The 19,194-nt window shown below is 49.2% G+C and overlaps 2 protein-coding genes across 3 annotated transcripts; both read left to right on the top strand.

The window, feature by feature from the left end:
- The first annotated feature begins 2,322 nt into the window (after nt 1-2,322).
- On the top strand, nt 2,323-3,284 carry LOC122824644 (S-antigen protein-like). The gene is made up of 2 exons (XM_044105507.1): nt 2,323-2,365; nt 2,758-3,284. Exons 1-2 carry the CDS (start codon nt 2,323-2,325, stop codon nt 3,282-3,284), a joined length of 570 nt encoding a protein of 189 aa, XP_043961442.1.
- Nucleotides 3,285-3,703: 419 nt separating this feature from the next.
- Nucleotides 3,704-16,710, top strand: inhbaa (inhibin subunit beta Aa). 2 transcript variants are annotated; one of them, XM_044105129.1, is made up of 3 exons: nt 3,704-4,378; nt 4,657-5,333; nt 13,786-16,710. In XM_044105129.1, exons 2-3 carry the CDS (start codon nt 4,820-4,822, stop codon nt 14,571-14,573), a joined length of 1,302 nt encoding a protein of 433 aa, XP_043961064.1. In that variant the 5' UTR covers nt 3,704-4,378; nt 4,657-4,819; the 3' UTR covers nt 14,574-16,710. The 2 variants fall into 2 exon arrangements, with proteins under 2 accessions (XP_043961064.1, XP_043961063.1); XM_044105128.1 differs by lacking the exon at nt 3,704-4,378 and having other exon boundaries at nt 4,396-5,333.
- The last annotated feature ends 2,484 nt before the right edge of the window (nt 16,711-19,194 follow it).

The raw sequence follows: 19,194 nt of genomic DNA, 5'->3' as shown, positions 1-19,194 counted from the left end.
ACCTTAGTCCTAAATCTGACCCCTGACCCAAAAACAGCGTTTCCCCTTGTGGGGCCCAGGCTTCGGTCCCCACAACGTGGTATATGTCAGGAAGATGGTCCCCACAAGGTATTAGAAACAAACGCACCCCCACACACCAACACACCAACACACACCAACACACACCAACACACACACACACACACACACTAACACACACCAACACATACCAACACACACCAACACACTAACACACACCAACACACACCAACACACACACACACACACACACTAACACACACCAACACATACCAACACACACCAACACACACCAACACACACACACACTAACACACACCGCCTGCATTGATCTTCTACCAAATCGTTTCCAGATCCACCAAAGTGTTCAGAACCAGTCAGAACCTCTCGGTTCCTAGTTTGGATCTTCTGTTGGAGCCGTCAGACACATTGGTGGTTCTGTTGGGACTCGGACCTGCTGGAAAGCCAACAGAACCTGTTGGTACTGTTTTCTTCTGACCCAGAAAGTTCTGCTGGACCGGTTCTCCAGGGATCTTTATTTTTTCTGATAAATGTGACGCAGTCAGCTTCCTGCATGAGCAGCTAGCGCCTCCAAATGGACCCGCAGAAGAAGAACCAGCCGTCCTCCCGGTCCGTTTACGGCAATAAAGATGGCCGCTGCCGTCTGTGCATGGATGTTAAAGCTGCCGAGAGCGACAGCACGGTCACCGGATCAGAACCAGGTGAAGGAAGCTGATAAGAAGAAAACCCAGAAGAGACTGGATGTTTGGGGTGGAACGATCAGAACCGGGCCGCTCAGACGGGCCGCATTCATGATTTGTATTCAGAAGAAATTCTTTTGTTGATCTGCTGCCAACGCTCTGGAAGATAATTTCCTATAATCGGTTTATTAAAAGGCTGCAGCTCTGAGGTTCTTCATGTTTTTGTTCTGGAAACTGATAATCTGACAATAATCAGATTATTGCAGATTAAACATTTCAAGTGGCAGGAAGAAGATAAAAGATGAAACCATGAGTGAATCAGGAACCCGGCGAGGCTTCAGGGCCCTTCCTGGCTTTAATCAGTTCCAGTCAGGCAAACTGAACAGACTCCTATTTATTTTCCTCGTCTCATCAGACCTCCAGGGTGGAAACGTGGTTGTCATGGTTACGGTCAGGGCGACGTGGTAAAGGAAGTGACCGTCCTGCAGGCCTCGGCGGGGTTGTGGCGGCTGCTGGCCACTAGGTGGAGCAGGCGAGCGCTCTGGCCTTCAGTTTATTTACCGACACAGACACACAGCATGAAGAGGTTTACAGACGGTGACACCCAGAGAAGTGGAGAGCAGGGCTGAGGACCTGCCAACAAAACAAACAACCAGGCAGGCAGAAGGAGACGATCCGCCTCCCTGTGCTGAAATATTTAACCGGGCGGGACGGTTCTCCAGGCTGGAGGAACTTCTGCATGACTGCAACATCGTTTCACATCCATCTCCTCCAAATCCTCCCTGACATGTTTGGTGTCTTTGGAAACATTTCAACGTCTCCAGCAGACGTTTAAATGAAGGCGTGTGGTTTGTGAGCCTTTTCATGCCCGCAGGCCGGTTCCTGAGCCAGAGTGCCTCAGCGGCCGCCGGCTGGATGAAAGGTTCATGACTGGAAGGTGGTTAGTTATTTAAAGCAGCTACTGGCCCAGACACGCTCGCACCAACAATCCACCCTGCAGAGGCTTTATAAGGCAAGAGCGGGCGATGAGCTCACTCAGCCAGGTTTCGTGAAAAACAAGCGTCCCACTCACGGCTCACACACTTTCCCCACAGCTGCTGATGTCAGAGCGGCGCAGGGAGAATCCCAGACGTCTGATCTCAGCCGGAAGCTGCAGCGCGGCGTCTCCGCTTCCTCTACACTCACATGTCCTCGCACCGCCTGATGTCACCAGCTGCAGTCGGCTCCCTCTGCAACCCACCACTGGCTTTAATATCACTTTTAATTACCGAGAAACCTCAGCTGCTTTTGTTGTTCCCTGATTGGACCCATCTGGTTCTGGTCGAACTTTAACTCCTCACTGTTCCTCTTGGAGGTTTGATAGACAGATCTACATCCCATCTGCTCCACCAAGGGATCCGTTTTATTTACTGCTTTAAATGAATGAATCCCTCGTTACGCCCCAGAATGTAAACATGGCCGATAAGTTGGCTGTAAGTTTCTTCTGAAGCACTTTGGATGAGAAACTCCCTGGTGACTCGCTCAGCTCTTCCTATCTGCTGAAATAACTCTGGATGTTTCTGTGGAAGTTTTTTCAGGATCGTTTCTCAACCAAACAAACACGATGACACAGAAATCCAGCAGGAAGCTGTGGGAGCAGGAGGCAGGTAATGACTGGGATTACTGGAGATCAGGGTGATTAAAACCCAAACAAACCCGACGTGTTCATGGAGAGGATGTTTCACCGCTTATGGTCTGTCGGATGAAACGGAGATGCTTCATGTCAGAGTCACCAAACCGATTCAGAGCAGATCTGGAAACTTACCAGAGTTAATGATTTCATCTCAACTGCATATCATCTGAAAAGGCTCCATTATGACCTTTGACCCAAACCAGGAAACCCTTTAAAGATTCTGTGTGGCTCATTTGGACCAGAACCAGCTGATGGACTCTCATCCCAGAGTCCCGCCTTCCTCTGTAACGTTTTTTCTGCTTCACGCCCGTCTTTCTTCACATCCGCCGGGAAAAACCTCAGAGCTGAAATCCGTCTGACATCCAGAACCACGGAGAAAACCCGGCAGCGCCAGCGGGAAACCCGGCAACGGGAAACCCGGCAACAGGAAACCCGGCAGCGCCAGCGGGAAACCCGGCAACGGGAAACCCGGCAACAGGAAACCCGGCAGCGCCAACGGGAAACCCGGCAACGGGAAACCCGGCAGCGCCAACAGGAAACCCGGCAACGGGAAACCCGGCAGCGCCAACAGGAAACCCGGCAACAGGAAACCCGGCAGCGCCAACAGGAAACCCGGCAACGGGAAACCCGGCAACAGGAAACCCGGCAGCGCCAACGGGAAACCCGGCAGCGCCAACAGGAAACCCGGCAACGGGAAACCCGGCAGCGCCAACAGGAAACCCGGCAACAGGAAACCCGGCAGCGCCAACAGGAAACCCGGCAGCGCCAACAGGAAACCCGGCAGCGCCAACGGGAAACCCGGCAGCGCCAACAGGAAACCCGGCAGCGCCAACGGGAAACCCGGCAGCGCCAGCAACACGAACACACGCCGAGTCCCAGCATTGATTGATTGATTGATTTAGAAAAGGTTTAAGCTACGGTCCAATCACACGAACAACAGAGTCCAACGGCAGAAATGAGGAAAATGTTTTATGTTGTATTAAAATCCTGCCTGAAGAAAAGATCAGAGACTAAGAGGCTCTTCGACCAGAGAAGATCTGAGGAGGAAATGAAAGCAGCTGATGTGATGACATCACAGGTACAGGAAGTCCTAAAGGTTCTGGTAACGTTCAGAACCTTACAACCAGCTCTAGAACACACGACGACACGTCTGGAGGTTCAACACGTTTAACTGCTCAGACGGTAAAACGTGATCTGTTCAGTCAGGTGGAACAGCTGACCTTTATTTTCCTCAGGGTTTCATTATTTTTATTGGGTGGAACAGAAACATGTTGATGTTTGCAGTGAAACCAGAAAATCAGATTCTGATTGAAACCTTTCAATCAGAACAACGGTTAAAGGTTTTGGATCGTCGAGTCGTTCCTGCTTCCTTTATCTGCCGTTTCCTTCCTGTGACGATGTTTTGGTTCTTCTCAGCCGTCTCACCAGGTCGGTCCCGGTCCGGTCGTTTGGGTCGCACAATCAAGAACTGTTCCTCGTCATCCAGAACGTCAAACCAGCAGAGGTTTACGGTTCCAGGTGGATTTTTCATCACCCAGAGGACAAACCGTCTGGAGAGCCTGAAGGCTCCGTCTGAGCGCGCTCGGCTCATACGGTGATGACATCACATCCAGGAGGGTTCTGGACCGGCTCGCCGATCCGTTACCTTCTCGCCCGAGACGAGACGATGACGGCGCGTCGACTGGAGCCGAGAGCCACCAGACCAAACGCCGACCGCCTGATAGACGCTCGGCAGATGGAGGGAAGAGTCACGGTTCAGCCGAGGTTTTTAACCCTCGCTCACTCCGGCTGGACGCGTGCGGGGAAAAGTGCGGTGCGTCACCGGCGGAGCGGGAGGAGGAGAGAGAGGGAGGAGGCAGCCGTACTTATGGTAGGAAGCTCAGAGAGTCGCAGCAGACAGAGACCGGCCCACTCCGCTAAAATCATTCAACTGGTGAGCGAGAGAGCGCACTCCACTCTGACGGAGCGAGAGAGGGAGGGAACGGAGGTAAAGAGAGAGAGGAACTCCCTTCATCTGGGATAACTTAGTCCTCTCTAACACACACACACTCTGCAGACATTCACCCCGGGAACAGCCTCCGTTCTGCCGCTTTGCTTCATCCATTCATCTCCTCAGAGTTTCTCCTCTTCTTGTTTTCTTATTTCTTCTTCTCTTTCTTTCTTTCATGACGCCTCCACATTTTGCAGCCATCTGTCCCTGACAAAAAGAGAAGGATTACTCATTTTCTCCCTTGCCGTTGTGTTTTCTCTCTCCTTCCTTTGCAGTTTCTCCCTCGTTTGGCAGGTGGACTGTGAGCTGAGCTCAACTTTCAGCTTCCAAACTTCTGAGCAAAGAGACAAAAGAAGACAGAAACTCTTTCCTCCGGACTCAGTTTTCATCCACTTTTGGACTTTTTGGACTCTCCCCGTAACTCCGGTTGGTGGCAACATGTCTGTGTTACCGTTCCTCGGCTGGGCCCTTCTGGTTCTGGTTCTGGTCCAGGGCGGTGGATCCTCAGCGGACCTGCCCTCCGGGCCGCTGTCCCTGAAGCTCCAGTCGCCGCCGGACGCCTCCAGCGCCCACTGCCCGTCCTGCGCCCTGGCCCGGATGAGGCGCGGCGACGGGCCGGCGGCGGACGGCGACTCGCCGGCGTACGCGGAGGAGACGGCGGCGCAGCAGGACGTGGTGGAGGCGGTGAAGAGGCACATCCTCAACATGCTCCACCTGCAGGCCCGGCCCAACATCACCCGGCCCGTGCCGCGCGCCGCGCTCCTCAACGCCCTGCGCAAGCTGCACGTGGGGCGGGTGGCCGAGGACGGCAGCGTGCAGATCGAGGGAGAGGAGGAGGCGCGAGGGAGAGGAGGCAAGGGGGGAGGAGCGGCGGCGGCAACGGCCGGAGCGCGGGCGGGAGACGGCGGCGACGCGCCGGAGACGACGGAGATCATCACCTTCGCCGAGGCTGGTGAGTCTGGCAGACGGCCGTCACTCAGAGGGAGTGTGTGTGTGTGCGTGTGTGTGTGTGTGTGTGTGAGTAAACACTGCAGCGGCGTCTGGTCCACCTGATCTCGCCCAGCTGATCCGTCAGTAACGGCCCCCTGCTGCTCTCAGAGAATACCTCGTTAACTGCTGGCAGTCAGCAGGATTTGGGCGGCGCCGCCGGGTTCTGGTCCGTTTGTTTTCCTGACAGACGGTGGCGGGGGGGAGGGAGGGGCCGGGGGGGTCAGGTGTTAAACACGGCTTTGTCACCTTTAACCTGCAGACCAGCTGCAGGGCACGCTTAGCCCATTTTAACAGCATTTAACGCCTTTAAATCCGGGTCAGTGACGGGTCACAGCGCCAGGATTTCTGAGGGTTCCTGAAGGTGAGTCGGGTTGGGACCCGGTTCTGAAGGTCCACTTGGGTTGTTTAAGCAGATGTTTACCTGCTGCTGCGGCGGCACCGTGTGGGCGGGACTCTGGATCTGCTGCAGCAGTTTGGGTTTCCGTAGGCGAGAGTCTGGAGCCACAGATGGAAAAGAGTTTTATTGAGTGGATCTGAGTGGATCTGAGTGGATCTGAGTGGATCTGAGTGGATCTGAGTGGATCTGAGTGGATCAGCTTCACCGAGATGGAAACAGGCTGAAGCTGTAGTCCAATCACACGCCACCTCGCCTCCCTGAAACTCCATCAGATCTGATTAAACCCAGAGTTTCGTCTCACAGGCAGCCTTGCTGGTCTCTGGTTCTGGTTCTGATGGACGTTTCCTTCCTGTTAACAGGAAGTTGTTTCTCTCCACTGTCACCGGGTGCTTGCTGCACCAAAATCCAGATTTTCCTTGAATGTTCTTCTCCGGTCGCTGCGTGAAAACCCGACCCAGTTGACGGAACCGGACAGGATCAAACGGTTCTGGGTTGAACTGGATCCGTTTGCCAAAAAGAACATCACTGTTCTAAATTAACTGGATGTAAATAAACTAATACATATTTTAAACTTTTTAAACCCTGCATCTTGACTGTCAGGCTCTGATCCAGCAGTCTGAAGGTTTCTGTCGTTCTGGGCCTCAGATGCTGGAGCAGTCCAGCTCTGGACCCGGTCTGGCTCGGTTCTGATAGGATTCTGTCGGTTTGTTCTCTGGTCGGTTCTGAGCTGCAGGCGCCGTTTACGGCTCTATTCTCAGCCAGTAAACCCTGAAGATCCTCGGGGTGTTTAACAGCCCCAGAAAGTTCCTCTCTGTCAGCAGAATCTGGGAGGTTTTGGTGCTACCAGAACCAGGGCGACGGTACCGGCCCGGTCCTCTGGCTCGGGTTTATTGGGCTTTTATCTGGGGGTTGTCATGTGAACGCCTGACTGAGCGTTTGAGGAGGAATTTAACACGTTTCATGTTGCTGCCGCTGCAGAGCTGCAGAGTTGTGGGACGCAGCTAAAAACACTTGTGGTTAGCCAGAGCGCGCTTTATAGTCAACATCTTGAAGCAATTTTCCCATCCAACGTAAGAAGAGGCACATTGCAGATGAAGTATTTACATTTGTGTCGAGTTGAGAATGATTCGATCACAAAGCAGCTCCAACGTTTTTCCCTCATGAAAGAGAAGCAGCTGAGGTTCTGGATCTGGTTTCCAAACAACCTACAGCAATCCCACTCGTCATTTAATGGCGTTTCTCTGGGAGCAGATTTCCTTTTAATGCCTGAGTTTAGACTGGAGGTTTTGGAGCTGATGAGACCATCAGCTCAGACTCTTTGAAGCTTTGACTCATGATTCTTCATTCTGACCCGGAAAATATTTTCTGCCACATCAAGAAGATTCAGAAATGCTCACAAAATAAAAAAAATACAAGATTGAAACATAAAATAATGTGATCTACTTAAAACTCCAACCACGTGTTGAATAATGTTTCACATCCCAGATTAAACATTAATTCCAGTCCAAAGGAAGCAGGTAAATAACACCTACCAGCAGGGGGCGCCTCTGAGTTGCTCTGACTGGACCAGGAGTCAAAAAGTGGATCGTTGAATCAGCTGAGCGGACCGGTCCAGTTGGTCGGAACCACTGATGAAGGAAATAAAGGAAAATATTAGAGGATGTAGAAAAGCTGAATTAAACGTCATTTTTATGATTATTTATGAAGTTAAGAGATGAAATAGAACCGCAGGAGATTAAACGTCAACAGAACAAATGGTGTTAAAAAGTTTCCAACCAAAACACCAGAGGCCTCGTACATAAAAGAGTTTGCAGTTTTCACAGTAAAACTTGGCGTACAGAGAAATGTATTAACATTAACATTAACGTTTCCTTTATCATCCTAACTGACAGGAAACAGATCAGCTGCTGCTCCGCCTGCCGCCTCCATGAACACATCTTAATGTAAATTAGTATAAATACCAGGAAGTCTGCCGCCAGGTGAAGCAGTAACCATGGCAACGTCTTTGTTTGTAGCAGCATAAATATTTATATTAACAGTAGTTACATATTTTATTTAAACGGTGTTTTCAGGGAACATAAGGTAACCTCACAAAAATAAAAATCATACATTTTAAAGAAAGAAAAACTCCGATAATAAAAATATTAAATAAAGAGATCTAAGTGTAAATGTCTGTTAGAACATCAGAGCGTTCAGCCGATTTAAAGACTCAGAGAGTCACTGAGGGGAAAAATGGACCTTTATTATAAATAGTGGAATCATGAGCAGAAGTTACATTTACAGAGTCCAGATGGTTTCTGTCCATAAGGAGCATTCACAGAGCGGCTCCACTGGAGGCGCCAGTACCCGGTACCGGGACGTACAGTACCGCTCGGTTCCTGCTGTAAGTTCTGCTGGGAGCTCCAGGATGATCAGTCTGGATGAATCTAAACACTAATCAACCAGCAGATCAATCTGATCAATCTGATCTCTGATCAATGGCTCCATGTTCTCCTCAGGTAGCAGCTCACCTGGATGCAGCTACTGATGGACCTGATTGTCTCCACACCTGATCACCTGATCAATAATCAAAGCTGTCTGGAGTTAATCTGATGATCCAACATGTTTTATTTTAGTGAGAATAAATGACCCATAGATGAATTCAGACGATGCGTTACATTATGAGACACAAACTGAGGAAAATTATTATCTACATTCTAGTCAAGTTTTCACATCCTTTATTTTTATTTTCTTTATTTTGTGTGTTTTAGTTTATTGTCTGAGGATAAATGTGGTTCAGTTTCATCATTTAAACAATAAAATATTAAAATTATGTAAAATCATGGGGTTTGATGCTTCCTGCTCTAAATAACTGAATGTCGTCAGATTTCAGTGGATTTACTGAGTTTTGACTCTTTGTGGTTTGATATTGTTCACAGGTAAAGTTTGTGTGGCTGCTGCACATTTTCACGCCAGAGAAAAGCTTTGCTATATTTACACAAACTTTGACCCAGTTAATTTTTATACATGCTGTAAAATATGGCGGCGCACATTGTTAGTGCGCAGGCTTTATGCATGAGGCCCCGACCTTCTAAATATAAACATGTAAATCCAAACTGGCCACTAGGCGTCAGTGTTTACGTCACGTCCTTGAGCGATAGCTTTGTGAGCTAACACTAGCTTAGCTACCGAGGCGACAGCAGCTGTTACTTTGTTTAATATTGGAACATTTAAAGCAGGGATATCTGAATGTACTGATCCAGTTCAGCAGCTCCACTTTAGCCCCGCCCACTTTCCCTACCACTGGGTTGAGAAGGAGCATCTGTCTCCGTAGAAGATCTCTGAAGGAAACCAACGGTCCAGTAAATTCTCCCAGCCTGCAAGCGCCTCCATTAAATGCATATGAGCTTTCCGTACCAGCTGGCCCTGCAGCCTCCGAGGAAAGAAGCGGTGCATTCAGGGAGCGCAGTAATTATTTTGGGCCGTGGAGATGGCGGGAACGGGAGCGCAGGGATGACTGGGTTCTTGGCGGAGACCAAGTGTCAACCTCTGTTTAGCAGCTCGGGGACAATATCTATCTGTCCCCTGTTTTTTCCTGTCCTCTGTTTAGAGTCCGTCCCTGTTTATCTTCCCGCTTCTCCCCGTCTCTCACCACACACAGAGGACAATTAGGCTAATTGAACTTAATTGAACACATCATTAGCGACATTCCTGAAAGCACTTTCATCCGCCTGCTCCGCGCTCTAACCCCGGACTACCCCTCGCTGCTCGGCCCGCAGAATAAACCCGTCTTTGTTGGGTCTATTCTGGCAGCGGTGCCACCAGCTCGGGGTCACTTCCCTGACCTCTGACGGCCACGGGGAGCCGCACGGCCGCCGCCGATTGGACCACAGGAACATCTGTCTGATGCGGTTCTGCTGCTATAACCTTGTTTGGTTCTGGTTCTGTTTATTCTGTGTGCCGTCATGTTTTCTCTCATAGTTCTGGTTCTCCTCCCCGCCGCGGCGCCGCTCTGTGTGGCGTGTTTACGGGCCTCTCCGCGGTGCGTTCAGGGCCGTTTACAGTTGTATCCATGGTGCGTTCAGGGCGTGTTTACGGCCGTGTCCGTCCTGTCGGAGCCGCAGCGGTTTGAGTTTTGGGTCGGCCCGCTGCCGCTGTCCTGTCACCTCATTTGGCTCGGCTTTGATGTGTGACTGAGATGCTCTGTGTGGACAGATGAGTCACTCCATAGTAAAAAGCTGCAGATTAGGAGCAGACCTGCTGACACGGAACATGACTCGATTCATCCACTGCTGAAAGTAGATCCTGCACGGAAAAACTAAATCTGATTTACAGTTTTCAGTCTGGTTTCTAGTGCAAATATCTCAGTTCACTTCAAAATAACAGAAAACTAACTTTAGATTTAGAAACCTGCTTTAAGTCAATCATTTTTGAATATTAATAAAAAGTTCTAGTTCCACTGGGAGATTATTTCACTTCCACCACGAGAAAAATGTTGCTAAGAGTCAAATAATCAGCCAGTGGAAATAGAACTTAATAATCAGTTTTAAGGAATTATTGAGTTAAAACTTAAAGAAGTTTTTACACTTAAAACAAGACAGAACTGAGACATCTGCTCTGGAAACGTGGCCCAAAACACTTGGAAAGATTTTATATTTCTGCAGTGTACCGGATGTTTTAAATAAAAACCAAAGTTCAGGAGTTGAAAGTGATGAGAGAGCCGGTTGAGTCTGTCGGTCACCTGGTTCCACCTGATCTGGTCGGTAACTTGAGTCCGGATGGTTCCTGTTCTCCAGGATTTGGGTCCATTTATAAACCCAACCTTCACGTCTCTGTGGACTTTTGAAACGTTCATCAGGAATTGGAGAAGATCCGGAGTTTCTCCCGACACGAACCAGAAATCGTCTTTTTCCTCATCGCCTCTCCTTCCTGGTTCTGTTGTCCAGAAGTCTTCCTCAGGGAGCCAGTGGACCAGAACCAAAAACCCTGAAAAATAGACACCGGAGTCCAAAAGAACTTTGTCTTGATAAAAATGTCTAGAACCTCCTGCCGGTTCTATTTCTGCTCCAACAGAACCATTAGCTGGTTCTGCAGAACTTTCAGCAACCCTCAGGAGTTCCTCTCTAACCTCTGAAGGCGGTTCTGGTTCTGGTTCTGCAGACAGGGAGCCGTTGGCAGGAAGTGGCGGGTGTTTCCTTCCTGTTGTGGAAGATGTGGAGGTTCTGTTCTCTGGTTCTGTTCTGAATCGGTTCCGACTGGAACTCTTTATTTCCTGGGCTGAATGTGGAAACCAGGCTGGCGCTGGAAGAGGTTCTGACCCGGCTCCGACTGCTCCAGTCCAAAGCGTTCTGTCAAAACGGGGAAGCCCAGTTTGGACCGGCTCCCTGCCGTCTGAAGCCGGATCCGGCTGCTGGAACCGATTTACAGCTCAGTTTTATTTGCCTCTAACAGCCGGCGCTGTTCACACCCAGCGGCCCGATAGTCTGCACATGGAACCGATTCCAGAACCGCCAGTAAAAACAGATCCCACTGGTTTCAAACTGGGCTGAACTGGCACCCAGCAGAACCAGCAGGTTCTTACGTTCTGGAGGGGATCATGTCGGCGTTCTGGTCAGGAACCAGAACTCTGGTCTGGGTTTGTGGTTCTAAGCAGTTCTGAGACAGAACCGCTCTGGTTCTGGTTCTGGTCGTGTTGAATCCGGACATTTGGACTTCTTAAACTAGTTCTAGTGATGAACTGAGCTTAACGTTTAATAATAATTGAATTGAACTGGAATGAGTTTGTTGGTAAAGTGGCTCCAGACAACAATGTTATGAAACGGAGCTGCAGAAACAAACTGAATTTAAGTTAAGCTAAAGTTAGCATTATGCTAATCATGGTTTGGGAAAACGCTGGTTAGACACAAATACAGTTACTATAGAGTTACTATAGTTACTACAAAGTTACTATAGTTACTATAGTACGTAGTAACTTCATAGTAACAGTTCATACAGTTACTATGAAGAACTGAAGTCGATATAAAAATCCTCATTTGGACAGAAGATGCAAGATCCAGTGAAGAACGAACTGAAGAGGAATCATCCAACATCCAATGATGTCATCAGTCTGTTGACGGAGGTCTGAGGTGAACTTTGACCTTTGTAGTGGTTGACTTTAATGTTTAATGAGACATTAAAGTCTCATTAACAGTGGGTCATCAGGCATTTGTCCATCAGCTGCTGGCTGAAGCTAACTGGTTTCAAACTGCATGGTGGATGAATCTTAACTGGGTCGAGTTAAATTATAAATTATAAAAATGTTGCATTTACTGGACTAAAAACAATCAGAAATCTGAGTTATTTGGTGGGTTTAGTTTTTGGAGTTTATTCCAGACTCCTGGGGTCCAACTTTGTCAGAACTTCAGATTTTTATGTTTGTTTTGGTCGTAAATGTTCTCACAACGAGCTGCGGATAATTTTAACGACTCAACAGAAACGATCCACAGAATCTGCATCTGGAGCGGCTTCAAAATTCCCCACAGTGACGGACAATTATAGGATGCATTCTGCAGATTGTTTTCATTAAAGCTGGAGCAGAAGTTCATGAGAAAAAATGAAAAATGTTCAGATCGGCTCTTCTGCCAAGCCGTGTTGGGTTTTCATCTAACAGTCAGTCAGATGGATTTTTATTTGCTTCTCACTTCAGAGACAAACTTCTTGGTTCTTCCAGCAGAAAAAGATCCAGCTGGAGTTTAGAACCGGTTCTGTTACAGTAAGACGAGCTGCAGCTGAAGAACCAGAACATCTGAATGAAACCTGATCTCTGGGTTTTCTCTTGATTAACATACGATGAAATTTATCCATTTTGCTCCAAAGTGGGCGGAGCTTAATGAGGGTTCAGATTATTCCTGATGGGCTTCAACTCCTCCTGTCCAGGGTTGATGAGCGGTTCTGTTGGACCGCTCCCTCTGGTTCTGGTGGACTGAACTGAGCCATCTGTCTCGGTTCTTGCTCCTTCCACTGGTTCTGAAAGATGAATCGGACCACACCGAGCCTCTTCTGCAGGACCGTAAAGTGACCCAAACCTGCAGGCTTTAGCCAAGTGGAAGAAGAGGTAGTGTTTGGAACAGAACCGGCCGATTCGGCGGCCCGGTCCAGTACAGCCGGTCCTCAGAATGAATGAATGAACAGAACTCTTTACTTTCTGTCTCCTGGAGGTGATGATGATCTAAGTGAGATAATCGCCTCCAAACGTCTCTTAAGATGCTCTAATGGACTCAGTGAAGCGCTGCCCGCCTCCTCACACACACACACACACACACACACACACACACGTCGCCCATTCACACTGTCTAACTTGAGCATCGCTGCTGCTGACATTCATAAACTCTGAAGTCGTGACTTGGTTCTGTGTTGGCCAGGAGGCAGAGCAGGCTGGGAGTCGCGCTGCCAGGAAACATAAAGCTGCACCACATGTGAGCAGCCAGAGGAAGAACAGCCGTAAAACCCACAGAGTGGGAACCCGATGCAGCTTCTCAGCACCAACATCGACCCAGACCAGAGCCGGAGGCGTTTAGGGAGCAAAGGTCCAGGAAGCCTTTCACCAGGATTCTGGTTCTGCTGCTGTAAGCATGAACCCGGTGACTGTAGGGAGGAACAGCAGCAGAATGCAGAACCCATTTCTGAAGGAGAAACTCCTGAATGTAGAACGTTCTACCCGTGTTTTCGTCCTAGTTAAAGTCCTCAGGAGGTTTTCTCACTGACGCAGCGACACGCTGCAGGTTTTCCACCATGTTGGTTCTGGAGGTCTGGAGCCGTCTCACCGTCAGAACCAGCAGCAGGACGACCACACAGGTCCTGGTGGGAACCATCAGCTCCTATAAAAACCCCCAACTCCAGAAGCTCCAACCGCTGCTGCTGAGTCAGCGGGGAGCAGCTCCTGAGTGTGTGTGTGTGTGTGTGTGTGTGTGATGTGGCTTCTTCTTCTTCTGGTCTGACCTGTCAGCCAATCAGAGAGCAGAGCAGGTGACCTAACTCTGTCCTCTCCCTGTGTCTCCAGGTGAGTCCCAGGGCGTGGTGAACTTCGTCCTGTCCAAGGATGGAGGCGACATGTCCCTGGTGGAGCAGGCCAACGTCTGGCTCTTCCTTCGCTTGGCCAAAACCAACCGCAGCCGAGCCAAAGTCACCATCCGCCTGTTCCAGCAGCGCGGACGCCCCGCCCCGCCGCAGGACGAGGTCCTGCTGGCCGAGAAGACGGTGGACACGCGGCGCAGCGGCTGGCACACCTTCCCGGTGTCCGCGGCGGTGCAGGCGCTGCTGGAGAGCCGGCGGAGCAGCGCGCTGAGCCTGCGGGTGTCCTGCCCGCTGTGCAGCGACTCCGGCGCCACGCCCGTCCTGGTCTCCGGCGGCAACCAGAGGGAGCAGTCCCACCGGCCCTTCCTCATGGCCGTGGTGCAGCAGGGCGACGGAGGCGACGCTCGGCGCCGCAGGAAGCGCGGCCTGGAGTGCGACGGGAAGGTCAGGGTCTGCTGCAAGAGGCAGTTCTACGTCAATTTCAAGGACATCGGCTGGAGCGACTGGATCATCGCGCCGTCCGGTTACCACGCCAACTACTGCGAGGGCGAGTGCCCGTCCCACGTGGCGAGCATCGCGGGCTCCACGCTGTCCTTCCACTCCACCGTCATCAGCCACTACCGCATGCGGGGCTACACCCCCTTCCAGAACCTGCGGTCGTGCTGCGTGCCCACCCGGCTACGCGCCATGTCCATGCTCTACTACAACGAGGAGCAGAAGATCATCAAGAAGGACATCAAGGACATGATCGTGGAGGAGTGCGGCTGCTCGTAAACACTTGGACCCGAACGGGACGGACCGAACTGGACCGGAGAGGACGGAGGGGGCGGCAGCGGCCGCCTTCCTCCTGGTCGCTCTCTGGGACGGAAACTCGTCTCCAGACTCGCCGAGTCAAACTCAGCCAGAGTCTCGACGGCACTTTCTGAAAAACCAGGAAAAAAAGACAAAAAATGAATATCTAATATATTTTTGTTACAAACGGAGGGAGCGAGGCGTATTTATGTGGCGTTCAGGAACCGCTGCAGCAGTGGGACTTCAGAGAGACGAGGCGCCTGAAAAACTGCAAACAGAAAGATCTCAAACTATGCAACTTGTTTCCTGTCCTGCATCTGCTTCTGTTTCTACCTGGAGGGGAGCGGAGACACCGTTACTATGTCCAAGTGTACGAGTGGAGAGTGTGTGTGTGTGTGTGTGTGTGTGAGTGTGTGTGTGTGTGACAGAGAATGTGTGTGTGTGTGTGTTGAGAGATACTTGAACGAAACAAGTTGGCTCGGCTGCTGGAACCAAACACTTCTTTACGTTACCATGGTAACCATGTTGATGTTATTATTAATATTATTGTTAGTAAGTATATTAATAATATTAATGTTATTCTTGTTAATAATATTTTGTGTCATTATTTCAGTTTTTCATGTTTAAGAAGCGTTACAAACGTTGTGTTATTTTTGCACTATAGCGACTTGAGTTCAGGTCAGAGGTCAACAGGTCACAGGTCACGGTTCAAGGCTTCTAACTGGTCGCCGCTGCGTTGGCAGTTTTAACCTCAGAACCAGTGAAACACGACGTTAATTCAAATGATTCCCTGGAGATCAAAATAAATCATTAAAAGGTTTTTAGGTCTTTGGAGTAGAAAATGTTCGAATCGGAGGGAGAAACCTTCTGGTTCTGGTTCTTATGGGTCCCTCTGAAAGCTGAAACCGTTTAAAGCTGCAGGTTTAATGACCTGCTGGGAAGAAAACATCCGTTTGGTTTGACTTTAGAGACTCCAGCCTTCAGAACGACAAACGAGTCGGTTCTTTTACAGTATCGGATCAGATCCATAAAACAAACCTGACAGGGTTAAAGTTCCCTACACGACGTCTGATTGGTTCTTTGTTTCCTCTGAATGTTTCCTCTAAAAATATAATCATATTTATTCATGCTTGCATGTTGATGCTCACTTAAACGTTACATATGATCATCTGAAGGCACTTTATGAGAAACTGAACTGATTCTGGTCCGAGAACCAAATCAGTTCAGTTCATCAGACCAAAAGTGAATCATCATCAGATCCATAAGGTTCAGTCTAATCCTAATTATTATGATTTAATGGGAATTTTTAAAGTATTTATCTGAGTCATGAAGGAGGAGGTCTGAGATGTTTAGGATTCGTGTTTCACATGAATTTTTCTGAATGAAGAGACTTCCTGTCTCTGCAGCTGTGAGCATTTAGACCCAAAGCAGAAAATGGTTTTGGTCTGTCGTAAATTAAACCCAGAGCAGAAAACAGATTAAATTTTCCTGTTCCAACACCAAAGAGTCCGTCTGACCTTTGGACTCATCGCTAAGATCAATTTAAACCTTCAGAAATCAGAAAACTGTTCAGACGCCAGAAAAAGGTCAATAACTGACGTTAATCCACGTCTTTAACTTCAAACTCATTTAATTTCTGGAAGCTATTAAGTTTTGACAGATCGTGTTCGTCTCTGCTGCCCCGCACATTAAAACTCCATTTCCCACAATGCTCTTCACCTTCACTGGTTCCACATTGAGGGAGCAGCTCAGTGCTGAAGGTTTAAATACGTCCCTGGTTTCATGGTGTCAGTGTTTGAGTTCCTCCATGTTTATGGACTCAAATTAAATATCAGTGCTAAAAAGAAGCAAAAGTTAGTAGAACATGGCTGTATGTGTTTAGATGCTGTTGTTTTTATATAAAAATAAGAATAATATAAATACTGACACTGAACAAAAGTGGACAAAGAATAAAAAGTATATTTTTTATTCTGTATATATGGAAGCCAGACTCCAGTTTGTTGCTTTGCTTTGTTGTAAATGAAATGTGCTTGTGGCATTTTTTATTCTTATTTATTTTACAGTATTCTTTGTTCTTTTGTTTAGGCTTCACTATTAAAGTCTGAAGGATGTACACAAAGGAAGCAGGCTGCTGTTTTCTGTCCTCACACACACACACACACACACACACACACACACACACACACACACACACACACACACACACACAGATCCCTGCAGTGTTTATCGCTGGTTTTCCCAGCGTTTGCAGCAGAGTGAAGGTTTCTCTGTCACACACGTTTCAAAACGTGACGGTTCAGGAACGCTGGAGAGGCTCCAGCCGGGGCTTCGCTCCCTCAGCAGCTTCATTAAAGGCCTGATAATTTGAGAGGGAGGTCAAAGGTCGGCTGAAGCCCCGCCGCTCCTCCGCTCTGCTCTGTTTAACTTCAGAGCTGCTGGAGGCTCTGCAGGTCTGAGGGAGTCAGAACGTAAATAATCACATACAAGCTGGAAGATTTACACTCTGGAATCCTGCAGGAGATAAAACGGAGCTCTCAGAGGAACGGCTGAGCAGAGCTGCAGCATGTTGTGCTGCAGCATGTTGTGCTGCAGCATGTTGTGCTGCAGCATGTTGTGCTGCAGCAGTCTTCTCACATACTGGAAACACGCCAGAGTCACTCCGACTGATTAACCGTCTGATATTCAACATCAGATCTTCGTTCACAATCTCTGACATCATCTGTGACATCAGAGCTGAAACTGTTGCTGCCCATCAACCTGGGAGGGGTCAAAGGTCATCTCCTAACCAGCTGAAGTTCACCGTCCTCCAGACATCAGAGCGTGAAGCTCAGAGGAATCTCAGCTCTACAGGCGTCAGCCAGCAAAGGTCAAAGGTCACAACCTTTTGAAGGACAAATCGTCTTCTCTCTAGAAACAAGATGGCGGCAGGACTGAGGTCAGCAGAGCAAAGGCTTCTGGGACGATGTCCTCTGGACAGGATGGAGGACGCTTCACCGTCACCGAGTGACCTTTGACCTCTTCTGCATATCTAAACGTTCGAGAGTCGGATGACGCGAGTCCGTCTATCGATCAGCTGAAGGCCGGACCGAACCGGGTCAGAACCGTCTCTCTGTCCGCCAGTCCAGGTTCTGCTGGTTTTCAGAACCAAACGAGCGTCTGAACAGACCGGGTCTCTTCTGTTGTGTTCCTCAGTGGAAACATCGTAATGAGATATCAAACCTCTGCTTTCCACGCCGTCCCTGAATGAGTCAGAGCCGCAGCTGGATCCCAGGAAACCCCAGCGAACGGCAGCCAGAGCCGCCAGCCTGCTGCTGCATGAGGTCATGATCTGTGAGGGGAAACAGGAATAAAACTGTTTTCATTCTGATGACGGTAAGGAAAGTGGGGGCTGCTGTTGTGGGAACAAACGCTTCATGAGGTCTGTGATTAAACTTCAGCCTCGGCTTGCAGGCGAGTTTCGCTCCCAGACGGTGAAGCCGTTAGCCGTAATGACAGGACCGACCCGGGACGACTCCGATTGAACCGTCCTGCCCAACAAAACCACATCGAGCCAGGACAGACCTACGGTCCTCGGATCGCAGACTGCTGGGAGGATCCCAACATAAAACCTTCACTTTAACTGGTCAGTCACTCAACGGGCTTTTATTCTGAAGGGTCGAGGCAGGTGGTTCACCTGACACAAGGAGCAGATCCCAGGTGGGAAAGCAGTGAGGTCAAGATGAAACCAGGCCTCAGATAAATCGTTTCCTATCGTTGGCATGGCGTCCGTCATGACGGCCATTTTGGCCTCCATCATGGCGGGCAGTGGAGGGTACGCGTTCGCTAAGCTGCTAGCAGCTGAGATGTTTCTCATTTAGTGCTTTAGCATGTTTACCAGCTTTGAAAACACTTACCACTTTAACATTTTTTATTAGCTACGTTGTGTTAGCATAGCTAGCTCCTAGCTAGCTTGCATGACAGCAAATTTGACCAGCAGCCACATGTTGACTCCGTTCCCTCATTTTTGATGCAGAGCCGCTGAGGCTCGTTTTTCTTCTGGTGCAGAAACTATTTCTGTTCTCCACTTTTATCTTCAGCTTTTAGTCATAAACTCTAAAACTCCTCAGCTGCTCTCTTCTTACTTCCAGACAGGATTCCTGAGGCTAGAATCAGCTGTAGAGTGTTTTTCAGTTTCTCCTCCAGACACGTGACGCAGCAGCCGGTTTACAGCAAACATCTCATCCATTATGTTTAATTAAAGCCATTCAGCTGCAGGAGATAATCTGTGGCCAGTTAAACCAGCAGCAGGTCAGAGTGTTTTCTGTCGTTAACGAGCTCGTTTTGTCTCCGATAAATCCTCTGCTCATTAACCGTAGAGGTAGCTACTGTGATGACAAACACGAGGGGCGCTGAGCGGAGTGGGTGGAGACGATCCGATGTGGCTCTGCTAATGAAAGCACTTCGGCTAATTTAACACGGATGTTTTTCTTGACAAATTACAGACATGGACGATTTGCGCAGGAATAAAATCACTGAGGCCAATTATCTCAAATGACAGCGCTCTGCCTGTGAGGGTTAGCTTACAGTACGCAGGGTGTGACGGCTCAGCCATTTCCCCTGCAGC

Source organism: Gambusia affinis, linkage group LG21 (assembly GCF_019740435.1).
Source record: "Gambusia affinis linkage group LG21, SWU_Gaff_1.0, whole genome shotgun sequence".
In the NCBI taxonomy this organism is placed as follows: Eukaryota; Metazoa; Chordata; class Actinopteri; order Cyprinodontiformes; family Poeciliidae; genus Gambusia; species Gambusia affinis.
This window is presented reverse-complemented; position numbering and strand designations above follow the sequence as displayed.